Source organism: Plodia interpunctella, chromosome 3, assembly GCF_027563975.2.
Source record: "Plodia interpunctella isolate USDA-ARS_2022_Savannah chromosome 3, ilPloInte3.2, whole genome shotgun sequence".
In the NCBI taxonomy this organism is placed as follows: Eukaryota; Metazoa; Arthropoda; class Insecta; order Lepidoptera; family Pyralidae; genus Plodia; species Plodia interpunctella.
In genome coordinates, this window is record NC_071296.1 from 2,046,413 (window position 1) to 2,068,711 (window position 22,299).

The following is a 22,299-nucleotide window of genomic DNA, read 5'->3' on the forward strand; positions in this document are numbered from 1 at the left end:
AACCAACAAGAGTATTCCAAAAAGAATTGACGTCAGCAGGCGGTCGGTCATAAAAGCACAACATCAAAATTTAATAGGAAATGAACACTACGAGAACCCTGCGCTTTGCGTATCACAGTCGAGAATGCAGACGAGACACAGATATATAAGAAGAATATTGTTCTTATAAATGTGAAACGAGATTACGTACGCTAGGATGAAAGAGAGTTTATTATTTATTAGATTAGTTTTCCATAGAGTAACTTTTGCGTTTCCGGTTGTCAATGTCATATACCTAATGTCATGTAAAGTCTTGTGTTTGCTTGATCTCGCTTGTTGAGTTTGTTTAGTTCATGGAATTAAATAAAGTGGACGGTGGATTTCCATATTTTCATTTAATTTGAGTTTGAAATCCATCATAAATGAAGCTTTTAAAACCCAGTTGGGTCAATCATGAAGGTAACCATCTCAATTACTATTGGAATTCAAAACTTTGCATGTGTGATTGTTGTTATTTACAGATGTAAAATCCGATAAAATGCTGGACATTTACCTCATTTATATATGTAGCAGTGTTGCTATAGATCGAGTGACCTATTAGTTATTGATTTTGAGGTCAATACTCTTATATTTTTGTAGATAAACCTATATTTTCGGTGGATATCCATCCTGCGGGCAAGCGATTTGCCACCGGCGGTCAGGGCGGCGACTCAGGGCGCGTTGTGGTATGGAACCTCAATTCGGTGCTAGACGAGTCGGTGGAGGTGGACCCGAACATACCCAGGATGCTGTGCCAAATGGACAATCATTTAGGTTTGTTTTAAATAAATTCAATGTTTTTCAAATGTTATCCAAGTTGATCTGATATCACTAGACTAGAAAAAAATATACAGATGTGATTTGACTTCTCGTTGCCTCTTCTGATATATAGATAGTTAGATAATTTCTTTCGGACAATAAAATTTAAGAAAAGTTTTTTAGTTTCAAAGTATTTATATTTTTAATGTCATCATCCAATAGTCTAAATAAATGTACATGTACAGCATGTGTCAACTGTGTTCGATGGAGTAATGGTGGCCGCTATCTTGCATCTGGTGGTGACGACAGGCTGGTAATGGTCTGGGGTCTCAGTGTTGCGGCAGGGGCAGCGGGGAAATACAAGGCGGAGACCTGGAGATGCCTGTCTACGCTACGAGGACATGCGGGTTAGTTTTAAGTTTATTTAGTAAGCAAATGGGAGATATTTTTTTCATATTTAAACACATATACTACATATACATAAGGTGGCATATTGGAATGACGATGTTTCAACAAGTATGTAATTATGACTTTTCAAATGTACAGAATATTTGAATTTTGAACAAGACTATTTGATTTTATTTACACAAGTCTTTAACAATAATGACTTTAATGAATAATTTTCTTTTTTAGGTGACGTACTGGACCTGGCGTGGTCTCCACTAGACAAATGGCTAGCTAGCTGCAGTGTCGACAACACCATTATTATTTGGAATGCTGAGAAGTTTCCGGAAATGGTGTGCGTACTAAACGGGCATACAGGTCTTGTGAAGGGTGTCGCTTGGGACCCAGTAAGTCTTGGTCATAGAAATGTATTTAGTAAAAATTACAAGAGTTTTTTGGTTGATAAAAAATTACTACAAAAATTTATTAGTATATCTAAAAATATTTTTTTTTTTAGGTTGGCAAATATATCGCTTCGCAATCAGATGACAAATCTCTCAGAGTTTGGAAGACAGCAGACTGGGCACCGGAAACAGTCATAACAGAGCCATTTGATGAGTGTGGAGGTAGGTACAACTTTTATTTACATTGGTTTAGTGAAATCAATTGAAAAAATCAATTGTATTTACTTCTTGGACTGATAAGTGAAAATATTTATTTAAGTAGTATAGTAATTGGTCCTTATGATATATATTTTAATTTGTTTAGTTTGTGCTCGCGTGGGAATTTCGGGATAAAAAGTACCCTATGTTCCAGGTTATTTCATAACAGGTTCAGTAGGTAATGCGTGAAGAGGTAACAAACAAACTTACTTTCGTATTTATAATATTAGTTAGGATTGGGATAAGTAAAGGTTAGAACCGATGACCATTTGACGACCTCGGTGGTGTAGTCGTAAAATGCTTGCCTCTGAACCGTGAGGTCCCGGGTCGTGATGGAAAATTAGCTTTTTCTGATTGACCCGGGTCTTGGATGTTTTTCTATATATGTATTTGCTATGCAATATAGTATCGTTGATTTAGTATCCCATAACTCAAGTACTTTGGGGCTAGCTCAATTTGTGTGATTTGTCCATATATATTTATTTATTTATTGGTGGTCGCAGGCACAACGCACGTGCTGCGTCTGTCGTGGTCCCCGGACGGGCAGTACGTGGTGTCGGCGCACGCGATGAACGGCGGCGGCCCCACCGCGCAGGTGGTGGAGCGCGACGGCTGGCGCTGCGACAAGGACTTCGTGGGACACAGGAAGGCTGTCACCTGTGCGGTGAGACCTTATACATACTTCTCTCTCACCTCGTGCGCTATTGTATCGTTTATCACCTGCATTTAACACTAATTGAAATGCGAACAGGGATTTTCAGTTTTATTAAATTCAATACATTGGTTAGTTATTACGAGGAAATTGTTGAAATGGTTCCGAATAGCCGGACCGCTCACCCGTCTGGTGCTTGCGCTGCCGTCCACAACCAGGAATAAATAAATAAATAAATATATAAGGACAAATCACACAGATTGAACTAGCCCCAAAGTAAGTTCGAGACTTGTGTTATGGGATACTAACTCAACGATACTATATTTTATAACAATTACATATATAGATAAACATCCAAGACCCGGGTCAATCAGAAAAAGATCATTTTCCATTATGACCCGACCGGGGATCGAACCCGGGACCTCTCGGTTCAGTGGCAAGCACTTTACCACTGCGCCACCGAGGTCGTCATACAGGAAGGAAATAATAAATGGTTAATAACAATTGCATTATTCCATTCCATATTTAAATTATAACAAAGTGAGAGAGGCCTGAAACAGTAGAAAAATTTATTTGGTACGGACAAGAGCACGGAACGATATCTCGACCGCGCGTGAGATATAGAAAAAGTAAAAGTACAATGTCCCTATTCTGTACTTATTTCTTATAAGCGCCCATCCATGGTCTTAATCGTAAGTAATTGATTGTTCAATTAAATAGGAATATGACATAAGTTGATCGGATTGAGTTAGCCCCAAATCCAAGACCCCAGGTCAATCTAAAAAAGAACACTGCTGAACAAAAAGAGAGGCCTATTTTGATATAGACTGAAAATGATGAACTGTCCTCATAATTTTCAGCCTATACTATATTTACATCTATGCTCATAACTCAAATTCAAATTCAAAATTCTTTATTCAATTTAGGATGATATACATCACTTATTGACGTCAAAAAAATTACTTAAACTAAGTCTACTGCCGGCTTCCAAAGCGCAAGTGAAGAAGAAGCGGCGCAACAAACTTCACCGCAGTCTTTTCTCCAAGGACGTCAATTAACAAATATAGGTCTTAAATATATATTAAAAATTAGGAGGACGAATTTACATCATTATTAAACATGTCAAAATTTGAATAAATAAATAAAATATGTATTTCCAATAAAATTATTGAAAATTGTCACACAAAATATATATATAAATAAAAAGCTAAATGTACAAAACGTACGTAATAATGTCATAAATCAATTACATATCTTATGAGGATACTGCACCATGCTTGGGCCAGACATTATTGTCGTTCACATAATGTAACTGTTATCGTATTTTAGAGATTCAACAATAACATATTCGTGAAAGAGGGAAAGAAGTACTGTTGCGCGGCGTTGGGGTCGCGTGACCGCGCGCTGTCCATCTGGCTGACGTCGCTCAAGCGGCCGCTGGTCGTGGTCCACGACTTGTTCGGGGACTCCGTGCTCGACATTTCTTGGAGCTCCGATGGTGAGTCTACATCTATAAGTTTTTTACAATGTAGATTCTTGATGTATATAATATTAATTCTTAAAAATAATCATCATATCGAGTGTGTTATTGCTAACACTGGTGTCAGATTTCATTCAAGTCGCCTAAAGGCGTCTGACATGACTTACGACTACCTACCGCCACCTAGTAGGCACCTGGCAGGTAGTCGCATCTTACACACTAGTGAACTAAACTGTCCACCAGTGTGCAGGTTTCCTCACGATGTTTTCCTTCGCCAGTAGCAAGAGGTGGTCTATGAAATTTACTGTATATGAGTCAGATTGGTATGCAAACTCATATTGCATGAGTAGGATACGAACCTGTTGTCTTTCGATCCACAGGCGGTCGTCTTAACCAATACACCACCTCTTAAAAATTATAAATATTAAATAAAGATTATGTAAAATTGTTTGTTGATCTCCATAAATGAAAAATAAAAAAGTTTTATTTAACAGAGTAAATGTTATTTGTATTCGTAATAAATATTAAAGGGATTTTTTTTTTCTTTAACTTGAATTGTGCTTAAGCATGTAGACAAGGGAACGAGGAGACTCCTGAACGATTTACTACACTCAAGGCCATCTATTTACATTTTGTAGAACTAAAAACCTTTATCGCAAATCCCACTTTATTCCGTAACAAAAAGTTGCTTATATATTCGTAACTTTATGAGATATTTCAATAAGATTGATCGAGTATATAAAGCGTGAATAGGTAACAAACAAACAAAAACACATGCAGTAAATTATATAGCTCTCTGTTTTCTGTTTGTCAGAAGATATATATATATATATATATATATATATATATTATTAGAAAGAAAAAAAACATTGTAAGAAACAAATAATGGTAAGCCGATCTGGCATGATAGGGACCAACACTGTTCAAATGAGTTTCTTTCGGCATTTCTTCTCAGCAGTGGTCGTTCCGAAATGCCAGTAGTTTGTAGCTTGTGAGAAATAACTATAAATATAAAGATTGACGAGAAAAAGTGCCTGTGAAGGTCTAATTTCTGAATAAATGATTTGAATTTGAATTTCAGTCGTAAAAAGAATTAGTCAACATTAGTCATCACTAAGTTATCACTCAAAAAATACTTACCATATTATAAAAAAAAAAATGTTTTTTTTTATATTTATCTTATTTTTCCACTCATCTCTCTCCATAGCAAGTTCAAAATTTAAAAATATATCTTATAAATATATATTTTTTTAATGATAAAAATTTAAGTCGTATATACATAATATGAAGCTTTCCTGCAATTATTTTACGTATGAATTTTTTTTTTTCAAAAAGCTTTAAACATGTTTCTTTATGAAATTTCTTTTCTAGGTTTGAATCTCCTCGCTTGCAGTACGGACGGCTCAGTCGCGTGTATACAATTCACTAACAAAGAAATCGGGACCCCACTTTCAAAAGATGAAAAGGTATGCTTTTTAAACTATCACGCGCGGACACACGGCTGCTATAGCAGTTGTAACAATTAAGCTTCTTTTCGTTGAAGAACTCATTGAGTAAAAAAAATTAAAGAATATTTTAATATGTTTTGTCTCGTACCGTCAATGCCAAATTTTGTAAAGTGCGATAGTGACAAAACATACTTTTTGTGAATAACAGGATAAGTATGTAAGTAAGTACAACCACTTTATTGCACCAAAAACAAAATACTAATAATCGAAATATCAAGAAAAACACAGGCTTATTTGGGATTAAGTTCTCTTTTTTTTTTTAAATTAAAAATAAATTATTCAACTTCAAATGACGTAAATAAGGGAATGTATATCACATTCACTTATTGACGTCTTAAATTTAAACTAAGTCTACCGCTAACTTCAAAGCGCAGGTGAAAAATCGCTTAACAAACTTCACGCGACAAATTATTATTTTTAAAACAGAAATTTGTTTTCTTATGCAATACTTAACACATCTTTTCACGTGAAACAGTGTGCGACTTTGCCATTTAAATCTCACCATCGATTCGATTCACGGTGACACGCAGCTAACCAATAACAATGCGCCGTAATGACGCAACGACAACAATACGCAACGCGATTGGTTCGCTGCGTATCAAATCGATAGTGACAAATAAAATGCAAACCCGCTCTCAGAACGCATTCTACGAGAAGATCTACGGCAAATGTCTCGCCAATTCGGGGGGCGGGGAGCTGACGTCCAACCTGTTGGTGGAGTGCGCGGAGATCATGCTGGCGCGAGAGAGACAGCAGCCCGGGGCTCCGCAGCTGGACACCACGCCCAAAGCTGACAAGTCACAAGTATATATTCTACCTACTCTCGTCTATTTATGCCCCCAGACTACCAGCGATTATTGTTTTCGAAGCGGTGGTGGTGTAATGGTTAAGACTGCCCGCCTGTGAATCCAAGTGTCTCAGGCTCGTATCCGTACTCGTGTCATATGATTTTGTATACCAATCTGATTCATATATAGTAGTTTTCATAGACCACCACATGCTTCCGATGAAGGAAATCATCTTGAGGAAACCTGCACACTGGTTTAGTTCACTAGTGTGTGTGCCTGCCTGCCACTAAATGGCGGTAAGTAGTCGTAAAAGTTAGATGCCTTTAGGCGACTCGAATAAAATCTGACACCAGTGTTAGCAATAACACACTCGATATGACGATGACAGTGCGTACACATTAAGTCACGAATACACTAGGAAACAATTTGACGCGCGACATATCGTTCTTTCCTTTTCGTTACAATTCAAATAGAATGAGATCGAAGATGTACTATTTCAGTCGAATCAATGCGCGTCAAATGTTCTCTAGTGTACTCGTGGCTTCAACCTTTCAACATACTTGGCACGGATCCGTGCCTATAAACACCTTGTCACAGTTCAGCTCAACTTGGGGCAAAAATACATTTTTTGTTTGTTTGATTGTTTGTTTGTTTATAAGGCGATAACTTTCGAACCGTTGGTCTGATTTTAATGTAATGTCGCCGGCGGGAATTTTGAGATAAAATATAGCCTATAGCAATATTAGATAATCCACCTTTCTAATGGTAAATGAATTTTTGAAATGGGTTCGGTATTTTCGGAGATTATCCGCCTCAAACATACAAGCTCACAAACGCTTACCTCTTTATAAAAATTAATTGTATTCGCGAGGTCAAAGTTCGGCGAACAACTAGTATAACATTTTTGATAATAATAATGAGATGAATTCTGGAATCGGCCGGAAATTGAATTCGATTCCAGAATTTTTTCATATCATTATTACAAATTTTTGAATTATTTTCAAAAATAAGTTAAAAAGCATTGTGTTACATGTATAACAAATCCATTTCAACTAGTTTAATAAATTAATATAGAATTGGATCTTTATTCCAGTCCCGAGTGTCAGCACCCTCGCTGTCAGCGTCCCCCGCGTCCCCGCTGCTGCGGCCGATGGACAGGCAGATAGAGACGAGGACTTCTGACGGCAAGAGGAGGATCACCCCCGTGTTCATACCGCTCACACAGGCTGATGCCAAGTAAGACTGATGTATATATATATATATGTATACATTGTTGTATTTTTGTATTTTTATTTATTAACTTCTGGGCTTCGCTCCCGTTCGCTCCCGTGGGAATTTTGAGATAAAATATAGCCTATAGCAATCTTGGATAATGTACCTTTCTAATGGTGAAAGAATTTTTGAAATCGGTTCGTTATATTCGGAGATTACCCGCCTCAAACATACAAACTCAAACTCGCTACTCCTTAGTCTGTATTAGGAACCTACACACCAAATTTCAGCTTTCTACGCCAAGTAGTTTCGGCTGTGTGAAACTTTCTTTTTTAAAATTATGAAATTATAAAAATAAATTTAACCATCATAAAAAACTAAATTTTTGTAACAATTTTTATTAAAAAGTCTTTACCATAAACATAATATTCAATGTAGCTGTCGAACAAACATAGCTTTCTTAGCGTACATTTTAGCACGTTGTGACGTCACTCCTACATGTCATTTGGTATGGAGCATGTGGACGAGTCAAAAAATGTGTGATTTTATTTTTGTCATATCTTTGAAAGTATTGTCATTATCACAGTTTTTTTTTTCTAATAACATAAGGGCCTTCGAATGGTAATCAAAACGAAAGTTCCTAGCCAATTGTATTGCAGTGAGTCGCTGGGTTCCCTCCCGGGCGGCGGCCCCGAGAACTGCTTCAGCACGTCCTCGCAAAGCAAGTCCCGCATCCGCGTGGAGGTGAGGGACATCGTCATTCAGCCCAACGTCAGCAACCACGCCGTCCACATCAACGACAAGTTAGTTATTATTTATTTATCTATTTATTAAGGCACACCAACAGTAAAATAAATAAATAAAAATATTAGGACAAATCACACAGATTGAGCTAGCCCCAAAGTAAGTTCGAGACTTGTGTTATGGGACACTAACTCAACGATACTATATTTTATAACAAATACATATATAGATAAACATACAAGACCCGGGCCAATCAGAAAAAGATCATTTTCCATCATGACCCGACCGGGGATCGAACCCGGGCCCTCTCGATTCAGAGGCAAGCACTTCACCACTGCGCCATTTTCTGATTGGCCCTGGTTTTGAATGTTTATATATGTATATGTTGTTGAGTTAGTATCCCATAACACAAGTCTCGAACTTACTTTGGGGCTGGCTCAATCTGTGTGATTTATTTACGTTCAAAGACATTCAAGCTATCGTCAAATATGTCCAAAACACCCCAGTTGAGATTTAACAAATTGTATGTATTGCACATATGTTAACAGCATGGCTACACAGATTGGTTCTAGACGGCATCAGACCATATGGTTATTGTTTATTTAAATGTTTAAGCTTTATTTCCGTCAACAATATCGATTACGCGACGGCATGGTGCTGCTGAGTGCGTCCATCTGCGGTCTGCGTAGACATTGTATCAATTTGTTCAAAATATTCATCACACATAATGTAAAAACGAGCCAAATTATGTTTTTTGGGGCAGTTAGTAAAATACATGACAACATACCACCTGTACGAATGAACAGTAATTACACAACTAGCTTTTGCCCACGGCTTCGCCCATGGATACAGTATTTTTTTCTGGGATGAAAGGTCACACTATGTCCTTTCCCGTACTTCAAACTACATGTATGTAAATTTTCAAGAAAATTGGATAAGTAGATAGAGGGTGAAGTGGTAACAAACAAACTTACTTTCACATAATAATGGGCGGACTTAACGCTAAAAGCATTATCTAACAATCGACATTTGGGTCATACAGAGAATGCTATGTGCAAAATATAACCTACTAATATTATAAATACGAAAGTTTGAGAGGATGTGTGTGTGTTTGTAACTCTTTCACGCAAAATCTACTTGAAGCATTGACACACACACATACCTCACAAACTTTCGCATTTATAATTTTTGTAAGATTTTAACCCCTCCCCTTTGTAAAAAAAATGTTCTTTCAACAAAGTAGTTGTTTCCCCAGCGGTCTAGACAGCCGCCTGCGCAAGCGCAGCGCGTCGTCGCTGCCGGGCCCCTGCGCGCAGCAGCTGTCCAGCAAGCGCGCGGGCGCCGGTGCCCCCCGCGCGCCCCCCAGCGCCCCCGCGCTGGCGCCCCCGCCGCTGGGCTCCGCCGGACCCGTGGTCCGCGCCGCGGGCTCTCACAGGCTACAGGTGATAAACACTACATCCATACTAATATCATAAAGAGAATATATTTGTATTTTTGTTTGTAATCGATAAGAACTACTGGGCTGATTTAGATAAATTTGGCTCAGGGACAGACGAAACCTTCAGGAGTATCAGGCTACTTTTTGTCATGGTTTTATCTGAACGAAGCCGGGATGGTTCGCTAGTATTATACTAACTTTCGACTTGAGGAGTTAACTATACCTAAAACAATTTTAAGTTTAATGAAAACAATCGATAAAAACATTTATAAATAAAAGAGCATTGTAACGATCAGTGTTACCAAAATATTTCCAGGTTGTGAACAAAGCGTGCAACACACACTACGGCACCCTGTCCAAGTTGCAGCTGATACCTAACAACTCCATACTCAATGATCCAGTATGGGAGTGTTACTTAGGTAAGTTACTATCTATCATTCACTTAGATAAAATACTCAGTGTACGCCGCGACGACCAATGATGAGGCGAGAATATCGCGCGATGACCTACAACGTCCAATCATAGCCAACGCTCGCGTTGCTAAAATACATTGCTACCCCCTCCCCCCTCTCCTTTTTACAAATCGACTTGGGACAAAAATACATTTTATGTATGTTGTAATGTTTGTAAAGCGATAATTTTCGTACCGTTAGTCTGATTTTGATGATATTTGAAAGGTAGATAGTTTGTGATGTGTGTATGTATGTATGTATGTATGTATGTATGTATGTATGTATGTCTAACTGTTTGTTACGCAAGTTCTACTGGACCGATTGTTATGAAATTTGTTACACGGGTAGAATATAACCTGGAATAACACATAGGGTACTTTTTATCCCGAAATTCTCACTGGAGCGAAGCCCCGGGGCGCAGCTAGTTATATAAAATCAGAATCACATTGGTATACTAAACTCATATGGTATTCGAACCCGGCACCTTTCGAAACAAAGACATCAGTTGAAATAAATAAAGAATAAAGCGGTAATTGGTTCTGTAGGCAGCGCAGTGACGTGCGTCGCGTGTGACGCGCGCTGGGCGGCGCTGTGCACAGCGGACGCAGTGCTGCACGTGTTCCGGCTGGCCGGCGGCGGCGCCTGCAGGGCTCTGCCCCCGCTGGGTGAGTCTACGTACTGTCGCATATATTTCACAACTTCAAGGTGGTCAGGAAAAGTTGTAATAAGCTGCATATTACATGGAATTAGTAGTTACTCCGTACATCTGGAAGGTTCACTGTGACTATAAACGCGTGCTGGGAGAGAGCGTTTGAAATCTTGGTGCGTCCTTTCTGACGAGGGTGACTATGTTAAAATGGAATTTTTCACGAATCAATACGAAGGCAATGAAGTGTGATTTTGTGAGTTGGTGTTGTAGTCTTGCAATATAGTCGCGTTTTTTCTGATGCGTTTGGTTCTGTTGTAAGTATCAAATTTCATTAGACACACTCGCCACAACTCGCGAGTGAAGGAACAGTCAAAATGTATAATAAATTTCCCACGTCGCTTCAGTTTCCATGACAATGCGTTATAATTTTATTTATTTGTTTATTCAATACATAATACACTATCGTTACATATATACTCCAATACAATAGCGTACATAATGAAGGTTACATAATACCCTATAACTATTTACGAACTGCCTACATATAACTTATTACATACAATGTTGCCCGTGTGAATGGTTTGGGCCAAGAACGTCAGAATGCACGACAGATTTGCAAATCCTCAGTTATTAGTAATTTGTCACAAATGGTCAGTATATTAAAAAGACAGATTAGCAAAATGACAGGTTTACAATATGACAGATGAGTAGAAGGTTTCTGTCAAGGAGCTTCCGAATAAATATTAGCAACCTCATTCAGAGTTTTCAGAGTTCGCTATGCTCGTTTTAGTGGCGATTATGATATGCATGTCCCGTTGGTGCAGCCCCGGATCGGCTCACGACGAGGGAACTCCACAACCGTTTGCGGCACTGACACGCGCGTTTGGTCATGCGTTAAATGCCATAAGATCTCTCTTGACGACAATAAAGAGTTGTGGCAAAAATTTGTTTTAGCGTTGATGTCCCAAGCGGCAAAACTGACAATATCGGGGGACACGCTTGCAGTGGTGACCACCACCGCTGAACTCGCCATATGGGATATGGCCGGCGACGTCTGCCTCGTGCGACCTTTGAGCTTCAGGAGTTTGTTGACCGAAGGCGGTGAGTATTAAACGTAGATCAATAGTAGACCGGTGAAGCGGTGGTGGTGTAATGGTTAAGACGCCCGCCTATGGATCGAAAGGTCCCAGGTTCGAATCCTACTCGTGCCACATGAGTTTGTATACCAATCTGACTCATGTGTAGTAGTTTTCATCGACCACCACTTGCTTCCGATGAAGGAAAACGTCGTGAGGAAACCTGCACACTGGTTGATTATTATTATTAACTTGTGTGAAATGTGAAATGGAGAAGGCAATGGCAAACCACTCCACTACTAATGCCAAGAAAGTTGTTGTGTGTGTTTCTTTCCACGTAATGACCACGACCCTCAGCCATGAGGAATACGACTATGAAGAAGAATAGTAGACGTCCGTGGCCTTAATGATCACCATGCCGGCCTGCTACGCTGGGAGTCCCGAGTTCGATTCCCGGTCAGGTCAACATGGAGAATTATCTTTTTCGGATTGACCTGGCTGGCTTTGGGATGTTTATTTATATATGTTATAGAATATACGTATCGTCGAGTCTGTATCCAATAACACAAGTTTCGAATTTACTTTCGAGCTAACTGAATCTGTATGATTCCCTATATACTTTGAAAAAAAAAAATTTCCACGACGATGAATTAAATTCTTCACTTGATTCACGTGTGAAGACGTGTCAGAGGATAGCGATCCTCGTAAACATCTGCCAGGACAAAATTAATTTAAGTGTCTCATGAGACAGATTGCAATATATTTTTTTTAATCAATTAATTTTATTTATTATATCATCTGGACGAAAAGGATAAAAAAATGTTTTTTTTTAAATCAATGCTTTGTTTGAAAGTGTATTGTGTTTTTCCAGTAACGGTCACAAACTGCACCTTATTGGAGGACGGCAACCCATTGATCTCACTTAGCAATAGTAAAAGCTACATATACAGTAAGAAGCTGTGTGCATGGTGAGTTGATAATAAATTGGTAGCAATCATTGATATCTAACATTCTACTTGGGGCAAAAATACATTTTTTGCATGTATCTATGTGACGCGATAACTTTCGAACCGTTGGTCCGATTTTGATGAAATTTAAAAGTTATGATATGCCAATAGAATTGTTAATTTCGTGGGGCATCAAAATCGGTTCAGTTTTGTATAAAAATTTACAATTTTGTATGAAAATATTGTGTTCGCGAGGTCTAAGGTCGCGGCGAACAACTAGTATAAAATTAAATTAATACCGCGCCCGCCAAAATTACAATAATTATAATAACGACTTGGACATATTTACATTATCAATATAGTACATTTAAAAAAGAAATTATTTCATTTAATGCCCAAGTTATTGAGGAATATTTTAATTTTGTATTGTTTTTTGTATTAACTAACATTTAACACACTGAATTTTAGTGTCTGTTCGATAAATTTATACCAGTAATTAGTGGAAACTTTATTGGTTTTTGTAATAGTTAAGTTACATTTTATTGTTTTTCTATGTAACTGTTTGTTTCCCAAATATAAATAAATAAATAATATTGTAAATAGCTCGGGATAAAAAGTACCCTATGTGTTGTTCTACCCGTGTACCAAATTACATACCAATCCGTCCAGTAGATTTTGTATTTTGCATCTGCCGTTTTGTATGAGACTAAATGTTGCCCGGGGCTTCGATTCCGCGGAGATTTTAAGATAAAATATAGCCTATAGCAATCATGGATAATGTACCTTTATAATGGTGAAATAATTTTTGAAGGTTCGGTAGTTTCGGAGATTACCCGCCTCAAACATACAAACTCACAAACGCTTACCTCTTTATAATAATAGTATAGATTTGGTATATCATTTAATTTAAAATATGACGTGAAAAAGTGCCTGTGAAGGCCTTATTTCTGAATAAATGATTTATTTTTTTTTGTTAACTTTTATGTTGTGCAATAAAGTTTAAAGAAATAAAGTTATTGGTGCACTGTGTGTGTAGGGTGGTGTGGGCGGACTCATGCGACCCGGTGTGCCGCGCCGGGTCCGTGCACACCGCCACGCGCGTGCCCAGGTCGCTGCCAGCCGGAGCCAGCGCCCTCTACGAACACAAGCCCAAGCGGAGCAGCTTCCTCACCAGGTCTGTTCTTTATCTCGTGCGTTATTTCTGACAATTACGTCATATTTTGAGTTGCCTAAAGGCATCTGACATGACTATTACAGCAGCATGTGTACATTTGCAGCAATAAGTACAGCGCAGGCGCGGCGCGCAGCTGGCTGGAGACGCAGGTGTCGTCGTGCCTGCACCTGCGGCTGGCGGCGCACTACCGCCACTGGCTCACCTCGCTCTTCTCGCACCTCGTCAGCCACGGTCAGCAGCTAGTGCGACTTTGTTATTCACATCAGTGAGACGCAGCTAACCAATCACAGTGCGCCATTGCTGATTGGTTCGCTGCGTGTCACTTCGAATCGATTCGATGGTGAGAAGTGAAATGCAAACCCGCACTAAGCCCTCTATTTTTTTTACTGTCACGCTTTGGAAAGTCGGATACTGCGAGTGTAGTGTGCACCGACCCTAAATATGACTTTATGACAACTAGTGCGGGTGGTGTGATTGTTGAGAAACTGCATTCACCACCGCAAATACAATCTGAAATCTGAAGTCCTCGTACTTAATAAGTTTGTGCCTGTAACCCAAACAGATATCCAAATAAGATCTAAACAAATTTCAGTGAAGTTTATTTGTTAGACAAATTAAAACAACCCCCGACTTTCAATATTCATTTCGCTACAACTTTTTAACGACTGAACCGATTTTGATCAAACATATCTAAGAACCACCGCATAAAAATTTGCTATCAAATTAAAAAGACCGCATCCAAATCGGTTCACCCGTACACAGACAGACAGACACACTTAGCGGTCAAAATTTATAACACCCCTCTTTTTGCGTTTTGGGGGGTTAAAAATAATGTTTCTTCACACAAATTCATAATAAATTTTTATACAATTTTATTTGGCAAAGTGTATTGATATTATTGCATTAAGCTGCACTTTTAAACCAATTATTCTTTAACGATTAAAATCTCACTCGTGTTTCAGGCACGGAAGACCAATTAAGAAATATATTGGACGACATGTTAGGCCCCAGTCATTGTACGTCAACGCCCAAGAAATGGCAATCCACAATATTGGTAAGTTTTTATTTATCACTAGACGTTGCCCGGGGCTTTTTGTAGTACTGCAAAATTAATCGGAATGCCCAAATGGTTTGCTTCCAAGACATGGCGCACCACGGATACAACCGTACGTAGAACTGTAGTGTGAAAAAGACTGAAATTGTTTCTGACTTATTATTTATTGTTCTTAACTGTTTTGCCTACGTGCAATACGTTGAGCCAAAAACGCCACCAATCATATGAAAAAAACAAAGCCGTGTTGTTATATCAAACTTTAGTAACTAGTTGCTCGTTGAACAAAAACAGTTGAGATTCGCGTTGGCTCGAAAACGTCAACGACCTACCACTAAAATTTTTGTTGTGGAAATTTTAAGTAATTTAAGTAATCTTGAATAATGTACCTTTCTAATGGTGAAAGAATTTTTGAAATCGGCTCGGTAGTTTCGGAGATTGCCCGCCTCAAACATACGAACTCACAAACGCTTTCTTCTTTATAGCTAGCTAGCTGCGCCCCGGTGCTTCGCTCCCGTTAATCCCGGAATTTCGGGACAAAAAGTACCCTATGTCATTCCAATGTTACGTGAAGAAGTAACAAACAAACAAACTTACTTTCGCATTTATAATATTTATTAATTTATTATCAGTTAAGATTATTATTTTTTTCTAGGGTTATTTAGGTTTAATTGTGGCGTGTGTTCCTGCCCTAGAATAGGACCACTCCATGTCCTCCTGTGGATGTCGTACGAGGCGATTAAGAGACACATGCCCCTTAATAGCCTCGTAATGTTCCCTTGACAGCTGACAGGCAGCATTAACTTTCCTTCTCCGTAATTCAAACTATATTTTAGTGAAATTTCTCAACGACTGGTTTGGTCGAGTATAAACTTCCTTCACATAACAATTAGTATTCATGTGTTTAATCCCTACATATTATAAAACAAAGTCCTCTACCGCTCTCTGTCTATCTGTTCGCGATAAACTCAAACGGATTTTCATGAGATTTTCACCAATAGATAGAGTGATTCCTGAGGAAAGTTTAGGGGTATAATTAATAATGTTACTACCCGAGCGAAGCCGGGACGGGCCTCTAGTAATATTAATTAACTATTTAAGATTTATTCAATAGCCGACATGTTTTAACCAAACCCTTTTTCTTGCAGGGCATAAAAAAACACGACATGCTAGAAGAGATGCTGTCACTCCTCGTGCGGCAGCTGCGCTGGCAGAGAATGTACTCGGAGTACTCTGAGCAGCTGAACGACCTCAAGCAGACCAAAGGCGTCATGAACGGCCACTGACGCCGCATCAGTTTCGGTCCAGCCAGCCGACGGAGCGCATATGGCTGAACACGGAACGCGAAGTGACGATTTTCTGCATTGACTGAGAAAATTATATACGGTGAGCGTGTCGAGACACAGTTTACGGTTACGGTGAATTGCACCAGTCGATTTTGACGTTGACTTTAACCTGCGCATATAATGCAAAGGCGCTCGGCTTAAAGTCAAAGCTGACTGGTGCAAGTCATCCTTGGTGTTGCTATTAGTCATCCGTCATACCAATATTGTGACAGTGAAAAAAAAGAAAAAAAAAATTCCGCTTAAGGTAAATTTATACTTACTCGTATGTGACGTGACGTGATGTGACTTGTCAAAACGAAATAGTATAGTTCAAATTTTGTTGAAAGTCATGACGCAAGCGGAATTTGAATATATCCATATTATTCCATACAAGCGATACTGTTTTGCTCTAGTCACATAAGTATAAATTTAACTTTACTCAGTTCTGCGCGCTGGGTTTTATGCAGTCTGTCAAGAAAGTGGATGAACTATGTTATTTTGCCATTGCAATACCAAAAGGCCAACAGGAAACAGCGCCCTTATTTAATTACGTCACTTTCCTGACAGACTGTAAAAGTCGGCACGCGACACATTAGCGTCCTGTCCCGCGTCTTACATATTTATATTTCTAGTAAGAGTGAAATGACTGAAATTGCAAATATGACGATGTGTATAGTGTTCTCTGTCTATGGGTTTTCTGTATTTTCCCCTCACTCGTAGGACGTCAGGTCCAAGCATCTCAGGTAGTACCGCAATGTCTGTATTCTTAAAACCGCACGGAAGACGTAGTTTGTTTGTAGGGTAGGAAAATAAACGCTAAATTATTTTTGCTTTCTTCTTTTCGAGTGTGTTCTTGCTAATACTGGTTATTATTCAAGTCGCCTAAAGGCGTCTGACTTGGCTTTTACGACTACCTACCGTCCCTTTATATAGGAACTTCGAAATGCAAAAAAAAAGTTTTAGGCATGTATGACAACCTTTGGCTAAAGAATTCAAGAAATCTCTCAATTAAGAGAGAGAGAGAGAGATGAATTAATAACAATACATATCCAGGTCATTGAACTTTTTTCGGCCTGCCCAAAAACCGGACTATATTGACGAATGAATAGTAACTTCAGAAGTTGTCGTCATATTGACGTCAATAGAAACGTGGAAATATAAAATTGTGTTATAATATTGATACGAAAAATATTTAGTTTTAAGCGATGTGGTGATATTTTTGTCAAAAACTGATGCCAACGTGTGATGTGTTAATGCGTATTATTTTTTTAATATAATGGTTTGAATTGCCGCCTGTTCTTATCGAGTATTTAATATTTAAATTGACTGCAACACCGCAGGAAACGTTAGCTATATTTAATTAAAAGAAGGTTCGTGTTAAGTACCAATTATGTATGTAGTTATTTTAATGGAATTTGAAATATTTAATCATATTCAAGCAATATTACGTCTCAAAATGATGTTAATTTTAAATAATAATATTGTTAATTGTAAAATGGATTTTTTTAAAATTGCGATAAATAATTTTCTTTAACCAACGCCCTCTATTATCCGTGTGCTAATTATTACATTTCTATTGTCTTAGAAAGTCGCAATATCGAAAAATAATCTGATATTGTCGACAATGAGATGTTTTTAAATGATGTGATGACAAAATCCCGCGGGATTTGAATCTCCGAGTCACCCACCAATGTATGTCACATTATGCCAGCTCCACACACTATCTCCGACGTGTATTAACGAACACTGCTTAGTTGGTATCAGTGCTTTTATTTACCGCAATGAAACACCAGCAATGTATGTCGAATCCGTCAAAGTTCCGCGAACTTTACCGCGATAGTGTGGAGCCGGCACTAGACCTTTGTTGCCTTCTGTACTTTCACTGTCGATAGTTAACTTGAGTATTATTTTATCGAAGAATAGACTATCGAAACTACTATTTTAATAATAATAAACTCTACAAAGGGCCTTGGACGTGTTGGAGAGTAGACTAAGTGCCGTAATTCAGGCTGTTGCTTGTGTATAAAATAAAATATGTAAATGATTTTAATTGTTAAATTTTATTTATAGTGATATTTAGTAGTTTCCATCCTAATCCTAACTAATATTATAAATGCGAAAGAAACTTTGTTTGCTACGAACAATCTACTCAACCAATCCTCATTAAACTTTGCATACATATAGTTCCTTTATGTACCTTTCATCCCGGAAATATAACTACTCCCGTGGGAAATCCACGGGCAAAAGCTGGTTAAAGTATAATTGAAACTCGTTTTGACTTTTGGAACGTCATACAAGCCGCAGACATTTTTTGTTATTTATATTTTTTTTGTTTTTGACACATGTAAAAAAGTATAATTTCACTTGATGGCAACTAGAGTACTACCACTTTTATAAGTTACACCTATGTACCTGCGCAGAAATATTTTTTGTGCATCTGCGCCAATCGCTATTGGCTAATGCGTACGCGCCATGTCTGGAGTTGCCCTCAAGTGTAATATTGTACAATTATTATGAGCGAGATAGCACGACTCCTGTTGTTTTTGGATTTAAAATCTTATGTAGTAGCAATAAGTTCGTTATTTCACTAATGTTCTCATTCGGCCAGAGTTGGCGGTCGGTTGTACTATTCTGCGCCGTCGAACAATGCCGAGGTTACTTATAAACGTGGCCCGTGGCTTCGCCCGCGTGATTTCCCACGGGAGTAGTCATATTTCCGGGATGAAAGGTACGTACTGTACCAAAATTTTTAAGAAGAAACTTAATAATGGTAAATAAATTATTTCGGTTAAATTATGAACTATCTATTACTAAATACTATCGATGCTATTTTTCAGCTTCAACTCCTTTGATAATCTGCGATAAACTATCGATAGTGGGCTATAGAGTGGCAACACTACACGAGGTCTAGCGTAAAAGACCAAGGAACTAGATTTACACATTTTGAATCGAGTTGTAAATATTTACTATTATATGTGGTTTTTGCAGTGTGCATTCAATCACATTGCATGTATGAGAGAATTATATCTATATCAAGTATACACCAAGTAGGTTAAGGATGAACTATGTTTTAAATATATATATAATCACCTGTTCATAGTACGTAATTTGTAATGCTGGCTACACACTGTCGCCGAACTCGGACATATGTTTTTGCATGCGTTTTTGCATATGACATTGCGTAGTGTTTATGGCTGTTTTTTTTTGTTAGTTGTTGACGTTTCCCACTGCTGGGTAAAAACCTCCCCTTCAGCCTGTTGCCCCGCAGGAACCCATCAATATCGTCCCGTAATCTCTTTCAGTCTCTTTCTTCTCTCTCATCTTTTCAGTCTCCCTCTGCGCCTCCGCCCTTCTCGCAGCCAGTCGGGTCCATCTCTGGACCCGGCGATAATGTATAGTCGGCATAAAACGTAGTATATATCCGAAAGGTGCATTTAAATTTAATTAGTGTTCATACTTACGATAATAGAAATTTCTGACATAAATTATGCTACATATTTTGGACACGTTCAATTGGTCCAACATTTGTGAGTTATGATTTTTCAAATTATGGCTTGTTTGATTGATAAGTGCAACCAATATTTAATTTCAAACTAAAATATATTAATTAGATTAATGGCTGCGTATGTATAGAAATCAAATTTACATTTATTCCGTTCTCTTTTAAATTTCAATTTCTATACTCGGTGTTTGGAATTTCTAGTCAAATTTATTTCCTATTTAATGAGTTAAGAAACACAAATACTTTTCACTATGTTTTTCCGCACTTTGGCGGACACAGGACTGTTATAGCAGTATATATTAAAACTTCATAATGCGCTTCGTCTAGTGTCCGTCAAATCGTAACATAGAAATGGATTTTCGACAAGGCTTTCACTGTATATGTAATTGACTACATTAAATAGAATTTATTTAATCAATAATTATAAATATATAACGGAATATGTAGTTATTGGAATGTAGTATCATGTTGCACCTCATATATATGACAATATATTAAACAGCAAATGTTACTTTGGTTGTAGTGCCTGCGAACTGTGCCAATGTAAGAGCCGTTAATGCAGCAAGACTGTTTGTAGAAATAAATAATTTTCATAAATATTTTGTTGTTATTTTAATATCATTCATTTGTTCCGAAGAAAATGTTCACGACGCCAGCAAACTTAAAATATGCACATATGCATAATGTATCTTGACAAAATGAAAGACATTGCTTGTGGGAGGTCAGCCTTCTCATCCTTTCTCTCTCAAGATATCAAAGCGGTGTAACAAAGATGGCACGAGAAATGAAACCGTTTCGCGGACAGACGATACGGGCGCCCGCGGCCTGAAGATTTCGATTCTCGTACACTCTGAATTTTATTTATTATGCTTTAGATTTGCAAAAAAAATGCCTTATTTACTGAATTGTTAAGGGAATGATAAAGAAACAACCTTTTTGTATCACAATAATTTATTTTTACAAATGGGTTATAAGATCACAACAGCGCTCACAATGTTCAAGTTAAGTTGACAAATGTTAATATTAATCTCGTGAGTCCACGAACACCGGTAAAATAGAGGCATTTTCAAAATGGAGAATGATTCTATATAAAGTTACATAAACAACTGCACAAGGCACTCGGTGAGTTCATTAAAATTTATAAAAATTAAGTCGCGAGTTTGAGCTCATGGTCCTTCCACTAGATCCATCAACAATTCGACTAATAACAACCCTTCAAAATCACTCGTAGTGATAAAATTTCCACATCGAACATGAATAATCTACACCAATAAGGAATCTGCGACTACAATTTGGTCCCGAGTAGGGCATAACGCCGTTATCAAGGTTCAATTCAACCTACATAACATACATTACTCTGTTAAAATCATCTAAACACTTATATTCTACAATATAATGTTATAGGGTGTGATCGACACATTTAACAATTTTATTAACTAAGTAGTGACGCGCGCGCAGCTTAGTATGTACAGCGGCGGCGCACGCGAAATTATGCCTTTTGTACCACGGCGTAGGGGCGCGATTGCTGCGAACCTTTGCCCGGGTTACTATTAAGTAGATTAGGTTCGCGTAATCGGGTCCCTACCGAACTAAAAATATACAAGTCGCACTACTAACTTAACTGTCCACGCGCGGAATGACAATTCGCGTTTGGTCTATGCTTAGTGCGCCCAATCGCAATGCAGCGTTGTTAACGTCGCGCATAATGCCGTTCCGTGATTGGTTAGCAGTGTCTCACTGCCAATCGGCGATAGAGTTCGAATTAGAAATTCGCTCTAAGCACTCCGTTCGCAAAACCTCAACGTTACAAATATTTACGACTAAAATAACAACTTCGTTGATACTGCAAATATATTCTTATAACCCATAAATCTGCTATTATGATACAACTGAAAAATGAAAATTGTTGGAACAAAAATAATATTCTCTATACGAAGAAACAAAGGAAATCTATGAGAACTACAGCAGTTCTATTCATTAAAGTTGCAAACGTCAAAAATAAATCGTCGCAATTTTCCGAGCGGTGAAAATTACAGGTTGTCATTCCTTGCGCAGACGCACTTAACTAAGTATGTACAGGCGTGTGTGTTTGTGTGTGTGTGTGTGTGTGTGTGAGCTGGTGCTAGCAGAGCACGGCGCGATCGGGGCGGGGGGGCCGCGGTGGGGGGAGCGCGCAGTCGCGGGGTGAGAGGGGCGTGAGGCGCGCGGGTGGGGGCGGCGCCGGCTTCTCGTAGTCCGGCTGGAACTTCTTGCACAGCGCCAGCACCGACGGCGGCGGCGGGGCGGACTTGCGCGATACCTGACACAAAAACGGACATTTTAAATCTGTCTACATTAACTTTATGACAGTCTTTCTAAAATATTAATATAACTAATGCGTATATATGTTTGTTACTTAATCTCGCTTCCACTGGACGGATTTCGATGAAATTTGGTACAGATGTAGAATATAATAAAATCGAAATCTTTCAAAAGAAA

At 38.4% G+C, this 22,299-nt stretch overlaps 2 protein-coding genes across 5 annotated transcripts in view; one reads left to right on the forward strand and one right to left on the reverse strand.

Annotated features, from left to right (window-relative positions):
* The first annotated feature begins 281 nt into the window (after nucleotides 1–281).
* On the forward strand, nucleotides 282–20,960 carry Hira (hira). Of its 4 annotated transcripts, none has more exons than XM_053770156.1 (20): nucleotides 282–438; nucleotides 619–792; nucleotides 1,023–1,184; nucleotides 1,411–1,568; nucleotides 1,679–1,787; nucleotides 2,327–2,487; nucleotides 3,805–3,973; nucleotides 5,327–5,421; nucleotides 6,103–6,267; nucleotides 7,345–7,487; nucleotides 8,108–8,266; nucleotides 9,451–9,649; nucleotides 9,962–10,064; nucleotides 10,643–10,762; nucleotides 11,701–11,847; nucleotides 12,694–12,790; nucleotides 13,806–13,943; nucleotides 14,047–14,174; nucleotides 14,906–14,997; nucleotides 16,143–20,960. In XM_053770156.1, exons 1-20 carry the CDS (start codon nucleotides 402–404, stop codon nucleotides 16,278–16,280), a joined length of 2,694 nt encoding a protein of 897 aa, XP_053626131.1. In that variant the 5' UTR covers nucleotides 282–401; the 3' UTR covers nucleotides 16,281–20,960. The 4 variants fall into 4 exon arrangements, with proteins under 4 accessions (XP_053626131.1, XP_053626132.1, XP_053626133.1 ...); XM_053770157.1 differs by having other exon boundaries at nucleotides 9,463–9,649; XM_053770158.1 differs by having other exon boundaries at nucleotides 8,123–8,266.
* Drak (Death-associated protein kinase related) overlaps nucleotides 20,755–22,299 on the reverse strand; it is a 156,779-nt gene continuing 155,234 nt past the window's right edge. Inside the window, exon 7 of the mRNA XM_053770161.2 lies at nucleotides 20,755–22,120. Within this exon, the coding sequence (XP_053626136.1) occupies nucleotides 21,944–22,120 (177 nt within the window). The 3' untranslated portion in view covers nucleotides 20,755–21,943. The remainder of the gene's footprint in view (nucleotides 22,121–22,299) is intronic.

Coding starts and splice junctions, on each gene's coding strand:
- Hira (XM_053770156.1), top strand. CDS start 402: ATGAAGCTTTTAAAACCCAGTTGGGTCAATCATGAAG. Junction 6,268..7,344: donor CCAAAGCTGACAAGTCACAA/GTATATATTCTA, acceptor TCTTTATTCCAG/TCCCGAGTGTCAGCACCCTC. Junction 9,650..9,961: donor CGGGCTCTCACAGGCTACAG/GTGATAAACACT, acceptor AAATATTTCCAG/GTTGTGAACAAAGCGTGCAA.